Here is an 18,076-nt window from a genome sequence, read left to right on the forward strand (position 1 = left end):
TATCTGTTCAGATGCTTTAATTATAACTTCAAATAAACTCTGATGAGTTCAAAGTTGCTTTCAAGACATCTTCTGTCACTTGGTTGTCAAAGTCAGGTGTCCAGAAACCCGCTTACCAATCTAAGCTGTAAAGGAAAGTGATAGGATAGGAAAAGTATATTTTACAGTTATATTCTAGGAAGTATGAAGCTTCTTGATGCTTTCACCACTCTCATGCAGCAACTCTTCTGAGGTGTTGTATTCTACCACATGTTACCCAAGTCAATTAAAACCATATTAAGCCCTCTCTTACTTTGCACTTGTGTGAGAGGACATTGTGCCATTCTGTGGTCCCTCTGCCTCTGGCGTCAGTGTAAGGCCTGCAGCTGAAATTGGCTTTGAGCGCAAACAGGGGTCAGTTTCTGTGTCCTCTATCTGTTACACCATTAATTGGCAAAATGCAAAACTGAGACCTAATCAGTAGTTTCAAGCAGCACTGGCCTACTCCTAGGACTACATTAACTTATAGTTCCATGCCTCTCAGTCCTGGCAGGAAAGGTGAGAATGACCTCTTACACTGTTCGTAACTCTAGAAATATAGCCTGAGCTCTGGATGCTGTCTGACAGCTGTAAGAGAACACTTGGCTATAGACACCTCCAATGCTTTACGTATCAGATCCCTTGAATTTCAGTTAATCATCCTGATGCTGACTGAGGGCATTTGGGAGTGTGCATGCAATCTGCTGATAAAGTGCTCAATCTGTCCAAGTCTGATTTGTGATGATCATAAATGATAATATGATGAACATTATATTAGAATTCTAATATCTCACTGTTCTCCAGTCTGCACAGACTTTATTATTAAAATCATTACAAATAAATACAGACTAAGGGCCCAAGACATTTCAGTCTATTCCTGATTTTTTGAGTAGTCCTATTTATGTTGTTATTCTTATTGCAGTGCTGCCTCTGTTTGTTTGGGTGATACATTTGTTTTTATTTTATGTAGGCAAAAACCTTGAAATTACTACTTGTTTCTTCAAGAATGAAAACAGTGATGTAGTATGTTTTATTCCCTTCGCACTGTCCATAACAGTTTGAAGACCCAAATTCATGAGTCCTCAGATGACCAAACACACAGCAAGCACTGTTTAACTGAGGTTGGATAATTCCAAAGGAACAAGGTAATCCAAAAACTAAAACTGGCCTGAGCAATATATGAAAACCACACAGTGGAAAAGCACTGGCATCAAAGGCAAGGGGATGAACACAGCCAGAGAACATACGTAATCAGACAGACTGTCAACTATCAATAGGAATACAGGACTATAAATAAATAGAAAGAATAGAAACTCACAAGGCACAAGTGAAGAAAATGAGGCTGACAGGATGTAAATCCAATGAAAACATTTTTGTTGCGTTTGCAGGTCTCACAGGTAGTATTATTGTTATTTCAAGGATCCAACAGATCATTTTATGCCTGTAATTCTAAATTACAGGCCCTCAATTTTTCTCCCCATTCACAAACTTGAAACTGGCTCACGTCCTTACCTGTGTGACTTTGTCTGTGACATTGTGAGTGCGATCTTTGACTTTTGGGGCGATGATAGTTTTCTCAGAGGATGGAGGGGAGGGGCACTTCTTATCATTGTTTGCCTCTGAGAAGTTGAGCGTGATCAGGGGAATCTTGTTGATGGTGGAGTACTTGTTGAGGTTGGAGTCGGAAGTTGAGCCAAGCAGGCTTGATTTGATTTGGCTGAGTGGTCCTGAAAAAAGAGCACGGCAGAGGGTGGGTGTTATTATTAGAAGATGCCGTATCTTGTTTTATAGCTGGGCTCTTGTTGATCTGTTATGCACTGTCAGTAGTGTTTATTTGGAAGTAGTTGCGACATGGGTAGTGAGCATGGAGTGATTCCTAGTTTTGGAGTGACTTCAACCACAACACAATACCGAGAATACAAAAGATGCTGAAATATAAACTGTACAGCCTTTCAGAGCCTCTCATTAAAACATAATGAACAACACTGTTGGTGAATAAACAGAATGATTTAATGTGCAATCAGAGAGTGCAAGTTCCCATAGTTTGCCAAATCTAGTGCAGTGAACTCACTGTATAGATAAAATTATGTAGTATGATCAGTGAACACTTTGTATGTAGAACACAATCATATTAAAAACGGAACTGTGCGATAGCGCTAAACAAACTGACATGTGGCCCAATGAGAGTGAGAAAAGTGAAAACAAGAAGTTTGCTAATTCAGCTGCGTGAACCAGCAGAGGAAGGATACACTGCCCACCCCACAAAGCACAGTGATTGAGAGTCAAGGACAGAGAAACAGACAGTTGAGGATGAAAGAGTGCATGCGCAGCTTCAATACATGCCACAGTCAGGATACATCAAAGCCGTCATAAAAAAACAACTGAAAAGAAAAAAGCTGAAGCCATACCCCCAGCCATCCAGGAGCGAGATACTAGCCAACCAGGAGAGAGAAGAAATAGGAGGTAAAGGAGAAAGTGGGATTATGGAAAGGTGTTTGGGACGTTGGGTCAGTAGTCTCGGGTACAAGCATATCAATAATGTGGCATTACTAGTAAATAGAGCTTGACAGGGGCTCTATCAGTAAACCTTTAGAGGATTAAAAAGGGCAGACTATGATGCTAATGTTGCTATTAATGTGTATTCCATTTGATTACAAAGAGCATATGACTTTTAAAGAACCTGGTTGAATATGTACTGTACTATGCATTCAACATAGCACTGCAACAGTTCAATTAAGCATGTAAACAGTCAGGTTTCTTTCCATTCACAAAGACAAGATCCAGAGCTTGCACACAAGAAAGCAAAGGTTAAAGACAGTAGGAGGCATCATTTCTTAAGCATTAATTTATCCTCTTCAATGAACAACAAGCAGGAGAGAAGTTTAATGTGCTGCTTCCATGCAAGCATGTGCAGAGGTTACTGTGTTTTCTTTTTAGTGAGCACTTACAGAGGCTGGCTAGGTTTAGGCAGGTCGTGTAGTCATTTAGTGTCTTTCGAGGCCAAAGAACTTACAAACACAGTCATCTGCTGAGGCATTTGCATACAACATGAACCTTTTGTGGGAAAACTCATGCAACAAGCAGGCTTTGACATGTACACGTGTATCATTAGACATGCTGCTATTCACGATCTGAAAATGCAGCAGGTTGCCGTTAGTTACCTTTGATATTGCGACCATTATCTGTGAAGGTGGCAACAGAGTGGGGGAGAAGACAGAAAAAGGGGAGTGGAGGTGAGAGAAGAATTTGTGGGTGTCTATGATGATAAATGGGGGTTGCCGTTAACGACCCGCTACTGTCCCTGTGAACAATGCATTACAGGGAAGTAGATGTATTAAATGTATCTAAATAGGAATTAGAGGCAATTGGAGGAGACTGATTGAGCTGCAGGAAACAGGACCAGTATGGGTCACTCCTACCCTCAACCAAATGAGGACCAAAAGGTGGAAGATCAATACCACAGATTATAGATGTGACCATCTACTGAGGATTCACTAGAACCCCACATAGCTGATATTTTAGGACGACAGTCTTAGTAATTGATTAGATCTGTAAATAAAATATCAATTACATTTGTTTCTTTCTTATATCACATCAATTCAACAAATCAATAAACAAGACATCATCAACCAGTGCTGTGCACTTTGCAGTTTAATGTAAACTAATGTAAACTTTGTTTACCAGTTTAAAGCATTTAAAATAAATACAAAGTGATTATTAAGTAATACCATATATACAGTTCAGCAACTGTTGATGCATATCTGAAAATGTATAAAAGGACACTCTTACCTTCACTGGCATGCCGGTCCCTGAACACCATCTTAGAGTTGGACCCAAAGCCTTCCATGTCATGTACAGAAGAGGCCCTGCGAATACTGCACATACTCTCTCTGGAGGCAGTTGGAGTAAGGCCTGGGATTGATGGAGCTGCAATAAGCGTGTCCTCTTGGCTCTGGTTTTTTGTCTGGGCAACGGCCTGGTCCGGGTACATCCGGTCCCAGGGGCCTTTAGGCGACGAGTGGTCCAAAGGCTCAGACACAGGGGTTGAGCAGTGGCTGGGGCCGATGAGGGCACGGGTGTCATTGGCGTAAGAGGGACTGCAGCTCTCTCGAGTGGTGGGAAGTTGGTAGTCGCGTGTTGCTACTGAGCCGTCACTGTAGCGAGGAGAGTCTACCATGACGGCATCAGGGTCTTCCTGGGGCAGGGACTGCTTGCTGATTCCCAGGAGAGGTAAGGCTGGGAGACGGAAACGAAAGAATCTCCCTTTCCCTGACAGAAAACAAGAGAAAAATCAATAAGAACAAGTGGTCGCACTGCCTCTGTTTCTCCTATATTGTTCCACACTTATGCCACCAAGATAATATTTTTTATAATAAGAATATGAATAACAACACTGACAAAGCGTCTCAATTCTGATTAGCACATGTTTTTATACAGCGCCAAATCACAACAACAGTTGCCTCAAGATTCTTTATATTGAAGTAAAAGACCCTAAAGAGGGTAAGACTTTTATTCTGAAACACAAAACTGGTATACCCCAATCCCCTTCGAAGCCTTCTCCAAAACCGCAGCTCAATTAATGTCCAAGCCATTCACCTTTATCTACTAAAACACTGTCAAACCTCAAATGGGAACGTGGGCCCAGTGAGTGAAATAAGATTTAAATTTCCAGCATATCAAATTTCACTTGCTGAGTAATCCTCACCTTTAAAAATAATCTCTCATCTGCTTCCCCGCTCCTCTCTTTCATACATCTGCACTCATCTTTCAGTGTTGTATATTTACAACAACTGTACATTTAGCTTGCAGACACTATTTGTGAGATGCTGCACAGAAACAATTTGTTTCTGCCAGCCAAATGTACAAATGTGTAGATATTTATTAAATCTGTTGAAAAAATCCATTTGAAATTACTTGACACTTAAAAAACCTTACTCAATTTAATCGTGATGCTGAGCGCCATGACAAAAACTTTATTTACATCTACACCATGAACGCATCATAGAAAAAAAAGAGATGTGTTCAAGGTGTAAGCACGTTGTGGGATTTCATTTTCTTATTACTGAGCAAGAGGTAAACCCAGTCTAGCTATGGACAGAATGGGGACTGCCCATTCAATCATATCTATTATCCACCTGATCAAAGGTAAAGTAAAAAAACTTTTAAAAAAGTAAAGTAATTTGAGTTTTTCTTCAGGGAGTGACAAAAATAGCCCAGAAAATATGAGTATTGTTGCAAATTTTATCTCTAACCTTTAGCTTCTATTAATGGATTGGAACAAAATATTCTTGCATAGATTTGTTTCTGTCAAGCAGGGAACGCCTGAGGACAATTGATATCACATTTAATGTAACTGATCCACTCAATTAGTGTGAAGACTATTTGACTGTAGTCACACCCAAATAGCATAAAAACAGAGAATACAGTGGATTTTAATGAACCCTGAGAGACACAACCCCCTGTGACCTTGCGGCGTGTTTTTACGGTGTGTTTATAAGAAAACGTGCTTACATTCTTCAGCATCCCTGGTGATACCTCACATTTGTTTGCCAGCATCACTGAAAAGCCTACCAACACAGCTTTCTTAAAAAGACCCTGGCAGATCAACACAAGTGCTTGCTCTGCCTCAGGCACAAGTTCAGGCTTCAGTTTCCTTCAGTTATTCATAAGGGAGGACATTTGTGGAAATACTATAGTGTGATGTGTAGTAGGGCTGAACGATTATGGAAAATAATCTAATTGCGATTTTTTGCCCCAATATTGCGATTGCGATGCGATATGCGATTCTTTTTTAAGGTCTTTGTCTTCTGTATTATTAAACAAAGACAAGCAATACATCATATAGTATGGCCAATACTATATTACATTAATTTTAAACTGTTCTTTCCTGGAAGACAGACCTCTGTTATGATGACATGAGGTGATGCATGAATTGATGACTGACATTTTTATTTAACTTCTTCAATCACAACAGTATATTTGAACATACACAATAGTTTATTTTTAGCTTACAAACATCTGAGCATAAAGTGCTGACAAGGAACCCTGGTGTAAACATTAAAATGAAAGTCAGTGCAATGTGCAGATTGCAGAAATATACATAAACAAAATCAGTGGCTTTACCACACTCAGTTTTTCGACATCTGTGAACTACTAGACAGTCATTCAATTAAAAAATAATATTAAATAAATAAAACTAATAAATAAAAAATACACACATCTTACTGATCTCTGCAGTCAGTAACATTACACATAAAGTGCAAACATAATAGCAATTGTATAAACACACACACAAACACGCCTTTAAAAATAAAGGCGTGAAATTTGACGGTCTAGCCTTCTGAATCAGAAGGCTAGTTCTGATTAGCGTCACCGCTGTCTCGGTGGAGTTTAATAAACTCGGCCGTCTGCTTCTTGCTATCTAAAATATAACCAGACACTGGCGTAAATTCTCGACTGTCTCATACTTCTGTTTAATAAGTTTTCTGTTTGACGTTTAGTCAGCTGTGTGAAAACCAAGGAGGAACCCACCCGGGGGATTAATAAAGTTTTATTTTATCTAATCTAATAACTTTAATCTCAGCCAAACCGATTTACTCATGAACAAACAAAACACTGAAAAAAGCCCAACAATAACATTTTTAGGTTGTCTAAGTGACTTATATATTACGTTTAACCCGAGCAGCAAAACTCCGCGGTGATCTGAAAATGATGTGCCGGGAGTTGTGCCGTTCTCGGCCGCATCAGTAACCCTCGAGCTCCCAGCTAGCTGTCGAGCTGGTGGGTAGCAGACGCCTCTGAAAACGTCGAAGCACTTTTGCAAATATGGGATATCTTGATAAACCGAGCAGATATTTGATGTTTACACAACTACTTTCTCGCCTGAAAATATTTTAAAAGTTTATTTTGTGACCCAGAAAGATTAGTATGAGTAATTTTAAAACTTAGTAGCGGCCGCCATTGTTGGAAACTGGAGTTTGGCTGGGCCGCGCTATGAATTCTGGGATATGGTAGTAATTTGGACAGCCTTCGGCGCGTCGCTGTGACGTAATCGGTCTACAAATGCGGCCTCAGGAGGATGCAGCCCATGAATTTGGACATGTCCAGAGTATAATCGCAGCCTTTGCGGTTAGAAAATTGCACTTGATCATGTCGCGATATTATCGCAAATGCGATATATCGTTCAGCCCTAATGTGTAGAAGAGTCAGTCTTATAGGAGATTACAGAGAGTGCTTTAATGAGTGACTGATAGCTTCTGGAGAGATAGTAAAAAGTCATATTTCTGACCATATTGAAACATACGGCAGTTCTGAGGGATGATAGTATAACAATATAAGTTTACTGTAACGCTCCCCACCCCAAAGACACACACCATTCACACACACATTTACTTGGGTTGTACACTATATGCAAACACCATAAGACATGCTCAGACTTACAGGTTTTCACATACTGTATGCACTGCAAAGTCACCTGAACATATGCTATGCATATAACAATACTCTCTCAGCCTTTAGTCTTACTGCCATGGTGACACAGTGAAAATCAGTAAACACATCACATTATCATGTCTCCTTTGTATATTTTCTGCAGACAGCTACATTGTATACAACATACCGACATATGCAAATAGCAGAAAAGGTAAGGATGTATTCAGAAAAGTAGAATTAATGTTTGAGTGTTAGCAGGGAGCAGCCCGTCGCTTTATCTACCTCACTGCTTCTTCTACTGGGGTGAGACTGACAGGGAGGAGAGAGAAAAACTAACTTTAGACACAATGCCAATGTCTGTTTGGGTCAATGTGGTGTGTTTAAATTAAGTCTGGAGCCAGATGCTGATGCCAGAAGTGATCATCGGCATTTCATTTGAGATTCAGATTGGAAACTCCAATCTGGGATACCGTTCATATTCATCAGGATGAAAACAGGTTGAATCAGCATTCTCGTCTTTTAAAAGCGATTGTGAACAAAAGTCTGTTTCGTGAGAGCTCAGTTCTATTTTTCTAATCACACCACTGTAATATTACAATACTAACATGTTAGACAATTAATTGTGAAGCATTTCACAATTTTAAGGGCCAACATTGACTGCTAAAAGTGACACGTTATGAAAATAATGAACAATATTACTTGCCTCCAATTATTGTGCATGGAGGATAAGTGGACAATGTATGCCACAGCTCCTTAAATTAGTTCGTAATTCAGTCACACAGTCAGCGTGTGGTGAGAAAATTGCATGTACATTTAATTGTGGCACTGAAAGAGCCAAACGTTTCATGGATATGTTGCCCTTTTTGTGACTGCTGTTACTGCATGTACTGTATGCGTCTCTTCCCTCTTTACCCCTCCCGTTCCCTCCCTGCAAAATCTCACTGGCAGCTTTACACAACCAGTACAGTGGCCCTTGTTGCTATGATACCAGATAGTAATATTTGCACTGAATATTAATTGGGTCCTCAGATCCCCATGTTGGGGAGTGAAACATCTTGATGTAATGTGAGCATCATTCAGAGATTACGTTAGAAGCAGAAAGAGAACAACAACCCTCCATGCTGTGGTAAACGCAGGACAAAAACGATGGTGTGTCTTTTTGTCTCTGTCTTTTGTTCTTGAGCTTTTGCTGACATTACATAAAAAAGAGAGTTGTACAGCAGTTAATGTGTTTGCTAAGTGATTTGAAAGCAGATTTCTTTCACCTTAAGAGTTGTTTTCCTAGACTTCCAGCACAGCCCTAGTATTACTCACATGCTCTAGAGCAGGGGTCGGCAACCTGCGGAGCCGCATGTGGCTCTTTAGTCCTTATACTGCAGCTCCGCGTGGTTTGGGAAAATATATTACAAGTATTTAGCTGAAGTGTATTTTTTGTATTCGTTCTTTTTAAACTTGTAGTTCTAAATTGGAAGATTATTGTGACATTGAAATATAAAAATAAAATCAAATTTTATTATTTTTCGTCGCTCAAAATAAGCGTCACAATCGCGGAAGCATCTTTCTTGTAGTCGTCGTTCCAACACAACAACAGTGTGTTTGTTTTGATTTGTAGACCCCGAAAATGGCGCCGCGCTCCCACAATGCATTGCGGCGTGACGTCAACTCCAAAGCCCTATACTCGCCAATATAAACAATATATACAGTGTTATCTTCATTTTAGATGTCAAAAAGTATTTGCGGCTCCCAGAGTTTTCTTTTGTGTGGAAACCGGGTCCAAATGGCTCTTTGGGTGTTAAAGGTTGCTGACCCCTGCTCTAAAGGATAACATTTGTATTTCTGCTGGGTCCCAACTTTGCTCTCTGCTTATTTATTACAGAGGAAATTAGCCTGAGTTGATAGTCAAGAGCTTTATTTTATTTATTTTTTAAGTCAGGCAGTTGCCATCGGCGTGTGAAAATATACCAGAGTGATAATCAGTAAAGGTCCCTGGCTGAATTTGAAATAGAAACACTATAGAAGTCAGTGATCAGTATAAAACCTCACAGAAAGAAAGTTCCCCTTGGGTGGGCTCCTGCTGGGTACTCAGGGTTCCTCCCGCAGTCCAAAGACATATGTTATATTCACTGGTCACTCTAAATTGGCTACAGATATAAAGTACACGAATTACTTAAACTGCGTGGACAAGGGTAGAAAAACAAGTAAAGAGGGAAACACTGAAAGCAAAGAAAGAAAGACTAAGACAGAGTCTTAGTAGCCCTGAAGGCTAATCCTGAATAAACTGAAAAGCCATTTCCCCAACAGGAATTTGATGAATCTTTCCTCCTGAGGAAAAAGATAGCTCATAAATAATTTCCCCCAGCTGCTCTTCACTTCCTAGGCTCATCACCACATTCCCCAATGCACATAAGCCAGTGTGGTTGGTTACAGAAAACTATAGTGCGACTAAATGCTAAAGACAACACATAGCGCCATCAATCCACTAAATCTGCAATTCCTTGCTCGTTTTTTCCTGAAACCTATTCTGAACCTCCTGTTGTTCTACAGTTATAAACACATCATGTGGTTAGATTAGATGCTGAGCTGTAGTGGAGAGCTCAAAATAAATAGTGTCCAACGTGAAAATCTGGTGTCTAATGTAGAGATAGTAAGGAGACAAGCAGAAACCATTGTAACCTTTCAGCAGCATCATTTTTCTAACTTGAGATGCCTAGCATAGACAGAATATTTAGAAGAAGAACTGATATAGGCCTGGGCAAAGTAAGATAAGAGGTGAGACAATTTTAGAGCTACTTTATTGTTCAAATATATCACAAGCAGACAATCTCACATTATAGGAATGAAGGTACCAACAGTCTTAAAAGACAACAAAACTGTGTGAGGCCTTGCTTCCCCTTATAACTTACAAAGTTCTACGCAGGTTCAGTGAAGATGAATATAATAGTTTTGGTTGTCAGGGTTACAACAAATGACTTTTTGTACACTGCAGTGAAGAGCACCTGGCACACCAAATCCACACACTACCTTCTCCAAATCGCCCTGCATGTCTTCACCACCTGCACTCATGTGAAAATGAAACACCTTTAATCTTGATTTTGGAATTAAATACAGTATCTGTTTGTTATTTTTTAAAGCTTTTATCTATGTGACATTTACAGTCACCCATAAGACAAAAATTACAAATTATTAACCATTCTCTAATTTTGATATCTGCTCTTGGAACCTACTGATTATTTTATAAAATAGGCCTCTGGTTCAAAAGTACAAGAAGCTCCAGTGATGATGTAAAGAACACAAACTTTTAGGCACACATATGCTTATTTGACCTGGATAAGTTTTTAGATTTGTCACACACAGCAGACTTAATTTGAACTGCATCTGTCAAATTTGTAGTGATCACATATTTTGTTCTGGTTTTAATAGTGTCAGCTCTCAATATACTGACAACATTTTCAACTATTCTGCTTCTCATCTTCCAAGTGATGCTCAGTGCTGGAGGAATTCCCTACTATTGCAACAATACTTATGAATTCATAAGAAACACAATACACAGCATAGTGAAATGAACCATTTTGCGCACATTTCTGTGTGAATTTTGTGAATCTGTTAGTGGCTCTTCTCTGCTGCATCAAAGCAATCCAAGTCAGTTGCAGAATGTATGACTCATCACTGGTTGACAGAGGGCAATTGATAAGCAGTGCCTAATGCATTCCTCAGATAGAGTCTAGATAACGCAATGCATGCATCATCTCCTCAGTAACAAGCAGTGTAAGGCAATTAATTAAATAGTAACACTGTCTGTCTCACAGTCTTAAATTACATATTTAGCAGTTTTTTCATGAAAAATTCTGACAAAATTATTCATAATTTGTGAACATGACACAGGTTTCTAGAGTTTCTAGAGTTAAATGGATAAATAAACGAAGCACAAAGAAACCTATCCAGCATCGGGCCTTGACCCTATAAGCAAATCTGAACTATATCTGTGGAGGCACTCACTTAGATATTCAGACTGGAAACAGAGCTGGGAGAACTGCTATAGTGTTCAGACTGGGCCTTAGAAAAGTGAAATACTTTTCTAAGTGGGGGTGGGGGGTCATGGTTTGGTCCTGCCTTCGCTATTGTGGTTGATATGGGGGTAGGGACGGCCTTAGGGCGTCTGGGGAGTCCCTGGGGACGTTTTCCCTGGAGGGCCTAACCCGGGGGATGTGGCCATGACCTGGTTAGGGGCTCTGGTGGCTCTTAGATGGTGTTTTCCTTGTGGCTGCGTACACCGGAGATGGGGGAGGGTCTGTGCTGGCGGACGTTGGTTACTGGCCTGGTAGCCTGGCTGCCCCTGGGTGGGTCCGGGACGGGTGTGGAGGCTTGGGGGTCTGGGGGTGCTCCCCCCCCGGTCTGGGGTGCTGGCTGGGCCTTGGGGGCTTGGGTTCTGGCTGTTGTGTCGCCGGAGCTGTGGGCAGGTGTTTTCAATGCACTTTAGAACAGCACACAGCAACACTACATATGAGCGGGCGTAGGGAGGTTTGGGGTCTTCACTCACCCCGGTTCTGTTAGCCTGTTAGATCCCAATCTGACGGCCAGCACCTCCTCGCAACTGGGGGGCTGGGAGGAGGTGCTGGCTGTCAGATTGGGATCTGGGATGCGGGGCCTCCCTGCTACTGCAGATAAGCAGGTGGTCCCCTTGGTGCTGTATTTATTATGTTGCTCTTTTTTTGTTTGCTTTCCAGGTGATCCAGGTGTTTTGTTTGTTTTTCTTTCTTTCTTCCCCCCTTTCTCACCGTCTCTTGTCCCCTCTGTTTTTCTTTCTCTCCCTCTCTTTCTTTCATTCTTTCTCCCTGTCCTATCCCCCAGTCACGTCTGTCCCGTTTGTAGCAACCGAAAATAAAATAAATACATAATTATAATAAAGGTCAATCAAATGGACCAATATGGCAAGGCCATGATGATCCACTTGGTAAAATAAATCCGCTTGGCATCTTTCTTGGCCTTAAGACAACAATTCTGATGGCTAAAGATCCAAACAGGACAAAAAAAAAAGAAAAAAAAAGAAAAGTGAAATACGAGGGCCTTATCAGTCACATGCACAACAGCCAAACATGGCCCCCTGTCATACACACACGCACACAAAAGCTTGACTATAGCCTAAGCATGCACACTGTCATAGTATCATACATAAACATGTATATAAACTGTATGTAAAGAACATGCATTCACACGCCACATGAAGCAAGGCAGTCTGTTCGAGTCCTCGTTCAATTACACTAATCTGAGGTGACCTTTGGTCTTCACGATGCTGCTTTATATGTCACAGACAGAAAATGGGGAAAGTGAAAAACTTTAAAAAAAGACAAGGCATCAAGAACACGTTCAAGAGCACAGCTGGGGAACGACATTATCCACTATTACACCGACAGCTCTGGGAAACCGAGGGACCCACAGCACTGCATCAGGCCATCCTGAGCTATAATTGGTCCAGACCTTTGAAATGATAGCAGGCTAACACATAAGTGTCTGCTAAACGCTTGTGTCAACATGCCAAAGGAGCCATCTAGCTGGGAATTTCAGCAGCTGCCCTCGTGATTACTGCTGCTAGTACAGTTGCAAGATTAAAAAAAAAAAAAGAAAGTGAAAATGTAGCCGTCAATATGGGGATAAAAGTACCCCAGAGGTGTTTTTGCAGTAGTCAAGAGTACATGCAAAGATTAGCTTAACATGTCTGGAAAAACAGAAATAAGTGCACCTGAAAAGGGAATGACAAAGAAATACATAAAGAAGAATATAGCCTGTACAGAGAAATAAATAGACAATCAGGGAATCAAGTGTAAAAATGCTGAAGTAGCCAAATAAAAGTATAACTAAGATGATTACAGTGTTTTGGTTCTGCGTCTGTGTCTGAGCTTTTTAACTTTCTAGTTATTTAAATATTCTATTTGGTCCCTGATTGGTCTAATGTGTTTGTGCTCATTGTAAACAGTTTGTGTTTTTGTTCGTCTTCTTTTTTTCTTTGTAAACTACATCCACAAATACTCAATAAAAATATTTTGAATAATGTGTTCATGCAGTGTTCTTGAGTCTGTTCTCCATGCCCTGCTGTTCATCCTTCCCACTGTTCCCCAGCTCTGTTGTTTCCTAGCCTTAGTGTGTTTTCAAGTTTAGGTTTCAAGTAGTTGCCATTTTCTTTGTACTTTACTTTTCATTTTTATTCAAATGTGTCATTAGCTTTCAACAAGTTGCTCACTTTTTGTTTATTTCAGTCTGACTGTCTTTGCATCTGGTATTTGGGTTCTCACACTCCACTCTGCATGACATACAATTTAAACTGGTAGCTGATAACATCAAGAAACAGGCAAAATTTCTTCTGACACAACGCATTTGTGCTAAATTGAGTCATCTTAAAAGTAGAGAGAGTATCTGTCTCCCAAATAGGAGCTGATTCCTTAGTAGAGGGGCCTGATAGCTGAAGAGTATGCCTCCTATTCTACTTTTACAAGCTCTAAGCACTACAAGTACAAGTACTACAAGCCAGCAGTCTGACAGAGAAGCGCTCTGTTAGGATAATAAGACACTATGACATCTTTAAAACATGCTTAGATTCTAAATTTAACAGGGAGTCAACGGAAAGAAGCTAATATGGGAGAAATATAGTCTCTCTTTTTAGTCCCAGTTAGTACGCTCACTGCAGTATTCTGGATCAACTGAAAGCTTTTCAGAGAGCTTTTAGAGGGACCTGATATTAGCTTTTTAGCATCAATCTGAAACAGGATGTTTCTAATTTCAGCAATACTGCGGAAATGAATAAAGACAGTCCTACATATTTGTTTAATGTGCATACTGAAGGACATAAAATATACCACAAGATCCTTCACAGTGTTACTGCAGGCCAACGTAATGCACTTTAAAGTAATTATCTGGTTAAAACGGAGGTTGTCTGATTTAGTGACTATCTGAATTTAGAAGTAGGAAATCAGAGCTCATCCAGGCTTTTGTCTGTGACATGCCTGGAGTGTAGTTGACTTGTATCATTTGGCTTCCTGGATAAGTACAGCTGGATATCTGCAGAACAATTAAATTGAATGCAGTTTTTTCTAATAATTTTAAAAAGTATTGGTCCCAGCATTTAACCTTGAAGAACTCCGTGACTAACTTGTGTGTGAAGAAGAGTCCCATCTAAAAATTAGTAGATTTACATCTACAAATTTGCATACAGGGAGTGCAGAATTATTAGGCAAGTTGTATTTTTGAGGAATAATTTTATTATTGAACAACAACCATGTTCTCAATGAACCCAAAAAACTCATTAATATCAAAGCTGAATGTTTTTGGAAGTAGTTTTTAGTTTGTTTTTAGTTTTAGCTATTTTAGGGGGATATCTGTGTGTGCAGGTGACTATTATTGTGCATAATTATTAGGCAACTTAACATAAAACAAATATATACCCATTTCAATTATTTATTTTTACCAGTGAAACCAATATAACATCTCCACATTCACAAATATACATTTCTGACATTCAAAAACAAAACAAAAACAAATCAGCGACCAATATAGTCACCTTTCTTTGCAAGGACACTCAAAAACCTGCCATCCATGGATTCTGTCAGTGTTTTGATCTCTTCATCATCAACATTGCGTGCAGCAGCAACCACAGCCTCCCAGACACTGTTCAGAGAGGTGTACTGTTTTCCCTCCTTGTAAATCTCACATTTGATGATGGACCACAGGTTCTCAATGGGGTTCAGATCAGGTGAACAAGGAGGCCATGTCATTAGTTTTTCTTCTTTTATACCCTTTCTTGCCAGCCACGCTGTGGAGTACTTGGACGCGTGTGATGGAGCATTGTCCTGCATGAAAATCATGTTTTCTTGAAGGATGCAGACTTCTTCCTGTACCACTGCTTGAAGAAGGTGTCTTCCAGAAACTGGCAGTAGGACTGGGAGTTGAGCTTGACTCCATCCTCAACCCGAAAAGTCCCCACAAGCTCATCTTTGATGATACCAGCCCAAACCAGTACTCCACCTCCACCTTGCTGGCGTCTGAGTCGGACTGGAGCTCTCTGCCCTTTACCAATCCAGCCACGGGCCCATCCATCTGGCCCATCAAGACTCACTCTCATTTCATCAGTCCATAAAACCTTAGAAAAACCAGTCTTGAGATATTTCTTGGCCCAGTCTTGACGTTTCAGCTTGTGTGTCTTGTTCAGTGGTGGTCGTCTTTCAGCCTTTCTTACCTTGGCCATGTCTCTGAGTATTGCACACCTTGTGCTTTTGGGCACTCCAGTGATGTTGCAGCTCTGAAATATGGCCAAACTGGTGGCAAGTGGCATCTTGGCAGCTGCACGCTTGACTTTTCTCAGTTCATGGGCAGTTATTTTGCGCCTTGGTTTTTCCACACGCTTCTTTCGACCCTGTTGACTATTTTGAATGAAACGCTTGATTGTTCGATGATCACGCTTCAGAAGCTTTGCAATTTTGAGACTGCTGCATCCCTCTGCAAGATATCTCACTATTTTTGACTTTTCTGAGCCTGTCAAGTCCTTCTTTTGACCCATTTTGCCAAAGGAAAGGAAGTTGCCTAATAATTATGCACACCTGATATAGGGTGTTGATGTCATTAGACCACACCCCTTCTCATTCCAGAGATGCACATCACCTAATATGCTTAATTGGTAGTAGGCTTTCGAGCCTATACAGCTTGGAGTAAGACAACATGCATGAAGATGATGTGGACAAAATACTCATTTGCCTAATAATTCTGCACTCCCTGTATAAAGATATGCGATGCAGTTCTTTTGCTACCATTAGTGTATTTTAATCACTGTAGTAAAATACTGTGGTCAGCCGTGTTAGATGAGCACAGACACCAGTCCAATTTCAAGATCATTTGACTTTCAGTGGTGCTATTTCTGTGCTATACACTCTAAATCCTGACTGAATCTCCTCAGACTAACCATTCCTTTGCAGATGATCAGCTAACTGTTTGAATACCACTATTTCAATAACTTTTAAAAATAACAGCAAGTTTAGAAATCCGTCTATAATTAAGGATCGATTAAGGACTTTTTAAAATAATGGTTTAATTACCACCACCTTAAAAGTTTGTGGTACATAGCCTGATATTAAATACAAATGAATTAAATTTAAATTCGATGGATGGATAAAATTGAAGCATTAATGGTGAAACGTCTTTGAGCAGTCTTGTATACGGCTGGGTATTGTCACTGATTTCTAGAATCGATTCGATTCAATTCCGATTCACGATCCACGATTTGATTCAATTCGATTTAAATCTGGGAAATTTTGCCTCAGAGAGCCAGAAATATTATAATTCAGATCAGTACATTTACATATTTTTGTATCTATAAAAAGGAAGCTGACACTTGCAAGACTTTATCAAAGGTGTAAGCATCACAGCAGATGCCTTTGTGTCAAAGTAGCTGAAGAGAAAACACAGAAAAACATGAAGGTGATTTTCCTGGCCTGGGATTTTATAAAATATATTCTGCAGTACATCAAAAATGAAAGAAAACCATTAATCAACATATGAACATTACCTCTGAAGTTACAGCGGTTTTATTAGCGCATTATGCATTTTGCATAATTTTAAAAAGTTTACATTTGTTCAGAAGCCTATTGAACAGCAGAAATGAGGCTTTCTTTTCGGAAGCAAGTAAAAGGAAAAAAAACAGCAGCCGACAGCGCTGTAAACAACGGCAGACTTGTGCGTAACAAGCAAGCGAATAATGCAGAAAACAGATTTTTAGACGGGAAACTGTTCTTGAAGTATACTGAGAAAGAGAGAGAGAGCTGTGCATGAAGTGTGGTGGAAGCAAAACAGCAAAAGTCAGAGGGAATTCATGACGATGTTTTTGTGAAGCATAGTTTGGATCTTTTTTGCTGCTGGTTCGGTCAATATTGTTTGGAGAGAGATGAAACTAACAGCTTTAGAATCAGCGCAAAAAAGGCATAAACACAAAGTGCGGATCAGTTATACTAAAGTGAAATATCAATTATAGCAGACAGCAGCATGTGCAACATTAAGATTATAGTAGGTCTCTAGCAGTGTTGGGTAAGTTACTTTAAATTAGTAACTTAGTTACATTACTAGTTACTTCTATCAAAAGTAACTCAGTTACTTCAAGTTACTCGTTACTTTCAGAGTAACTAGTTACTAGGGAAAGTAACTTTGGTTTTACTCAGAATTCTCTTGTTAATGTGTTGCTTCCGTAACTGGATACCCAGCAAGATTGCCAGTCTTCTAGCTTGCTTACTTGCCACAAGTGCACTGTGCCACCTACCAATAGAAAGGAAAAAATAATGTGCACATTTCCACGAGAGAAATCCCACGCCTGATTCTATCCTAGCCATTCTATCCTCGCTTTTTACATCCAACACAAAAACTGCAGTCGTGGTGCTTTCGATTGTACTCAGAACTCGGAAATTCTGCCTTCTGAATAGGAAGATGTAGGTAACACCAGACTGCAGATGAGCTGCATACAGAGCTGGACTGGGACAAAAAAAATCGTCCCGGGCATTTTGACCATTATAGGAAAAATCATAAAACCTTTGAATGAAAATAAACGCTGTTGTGACAGTGATGTACACTGTTCTGATGGGATATATGTATCAATCTA

General features: G+C 40.0%; 1 protein-coding gene across 3 annotated transcripts in view; it reads right to left on the reverse strand.

The window, feature by feature from the left end:
- LOC146547627 (voltage-gated inwardly rectifying potassium channel KCNH7-like) overlaps positions 1-18,076 on the reverse strand; it is a 79,678-nt gene that overhangs the window by 34,500 nt on the left and 27,102 nt on the right. For 2 of the 3 annotated variants that reach the window (XM_085265558.1, XM_085265557.1), the window contains exons 4-7: positions 3,808-4,287; positions 3,180-3,200; positions 2,427-2,450; positions 1,531-1,745 (exon numbers count right to left, since the gene is read on the reverse strand). In XM_085265558.1, the coding sequence (XP_085121684.1) occupies positions 1,531-1,745; positions 2,427-2,450; positions 3,180-3,200; positions 3,808-4,287 (740 nt within the window). The remainder of the gene's footprint in view (positions 1-1,530; positions 1,746-2,426; positions 2,451-3,179; positions 3,201-3,807; positions 4,288-18,076) is intronic. The other variant, XM_085265559.1, reaches the window with a different exon arrangement.

Source organism: Mchenga conophoros, linkage group LG23, assembly GCF_057382185.1.
Source record: "Mchenga conophoros isolate Kocher_MC1m ecotype Shallow Benthic linkage group LG23, M_conophoros_male_GT1.1, whole genome shotgun sequence".
Classification (NCBI taxonomy): Eukaryota; Metazoa; Chordata; class Actinopteri; order Cichliformes; family Cichlidae; genus Mchenga; species Mchenga conophoros.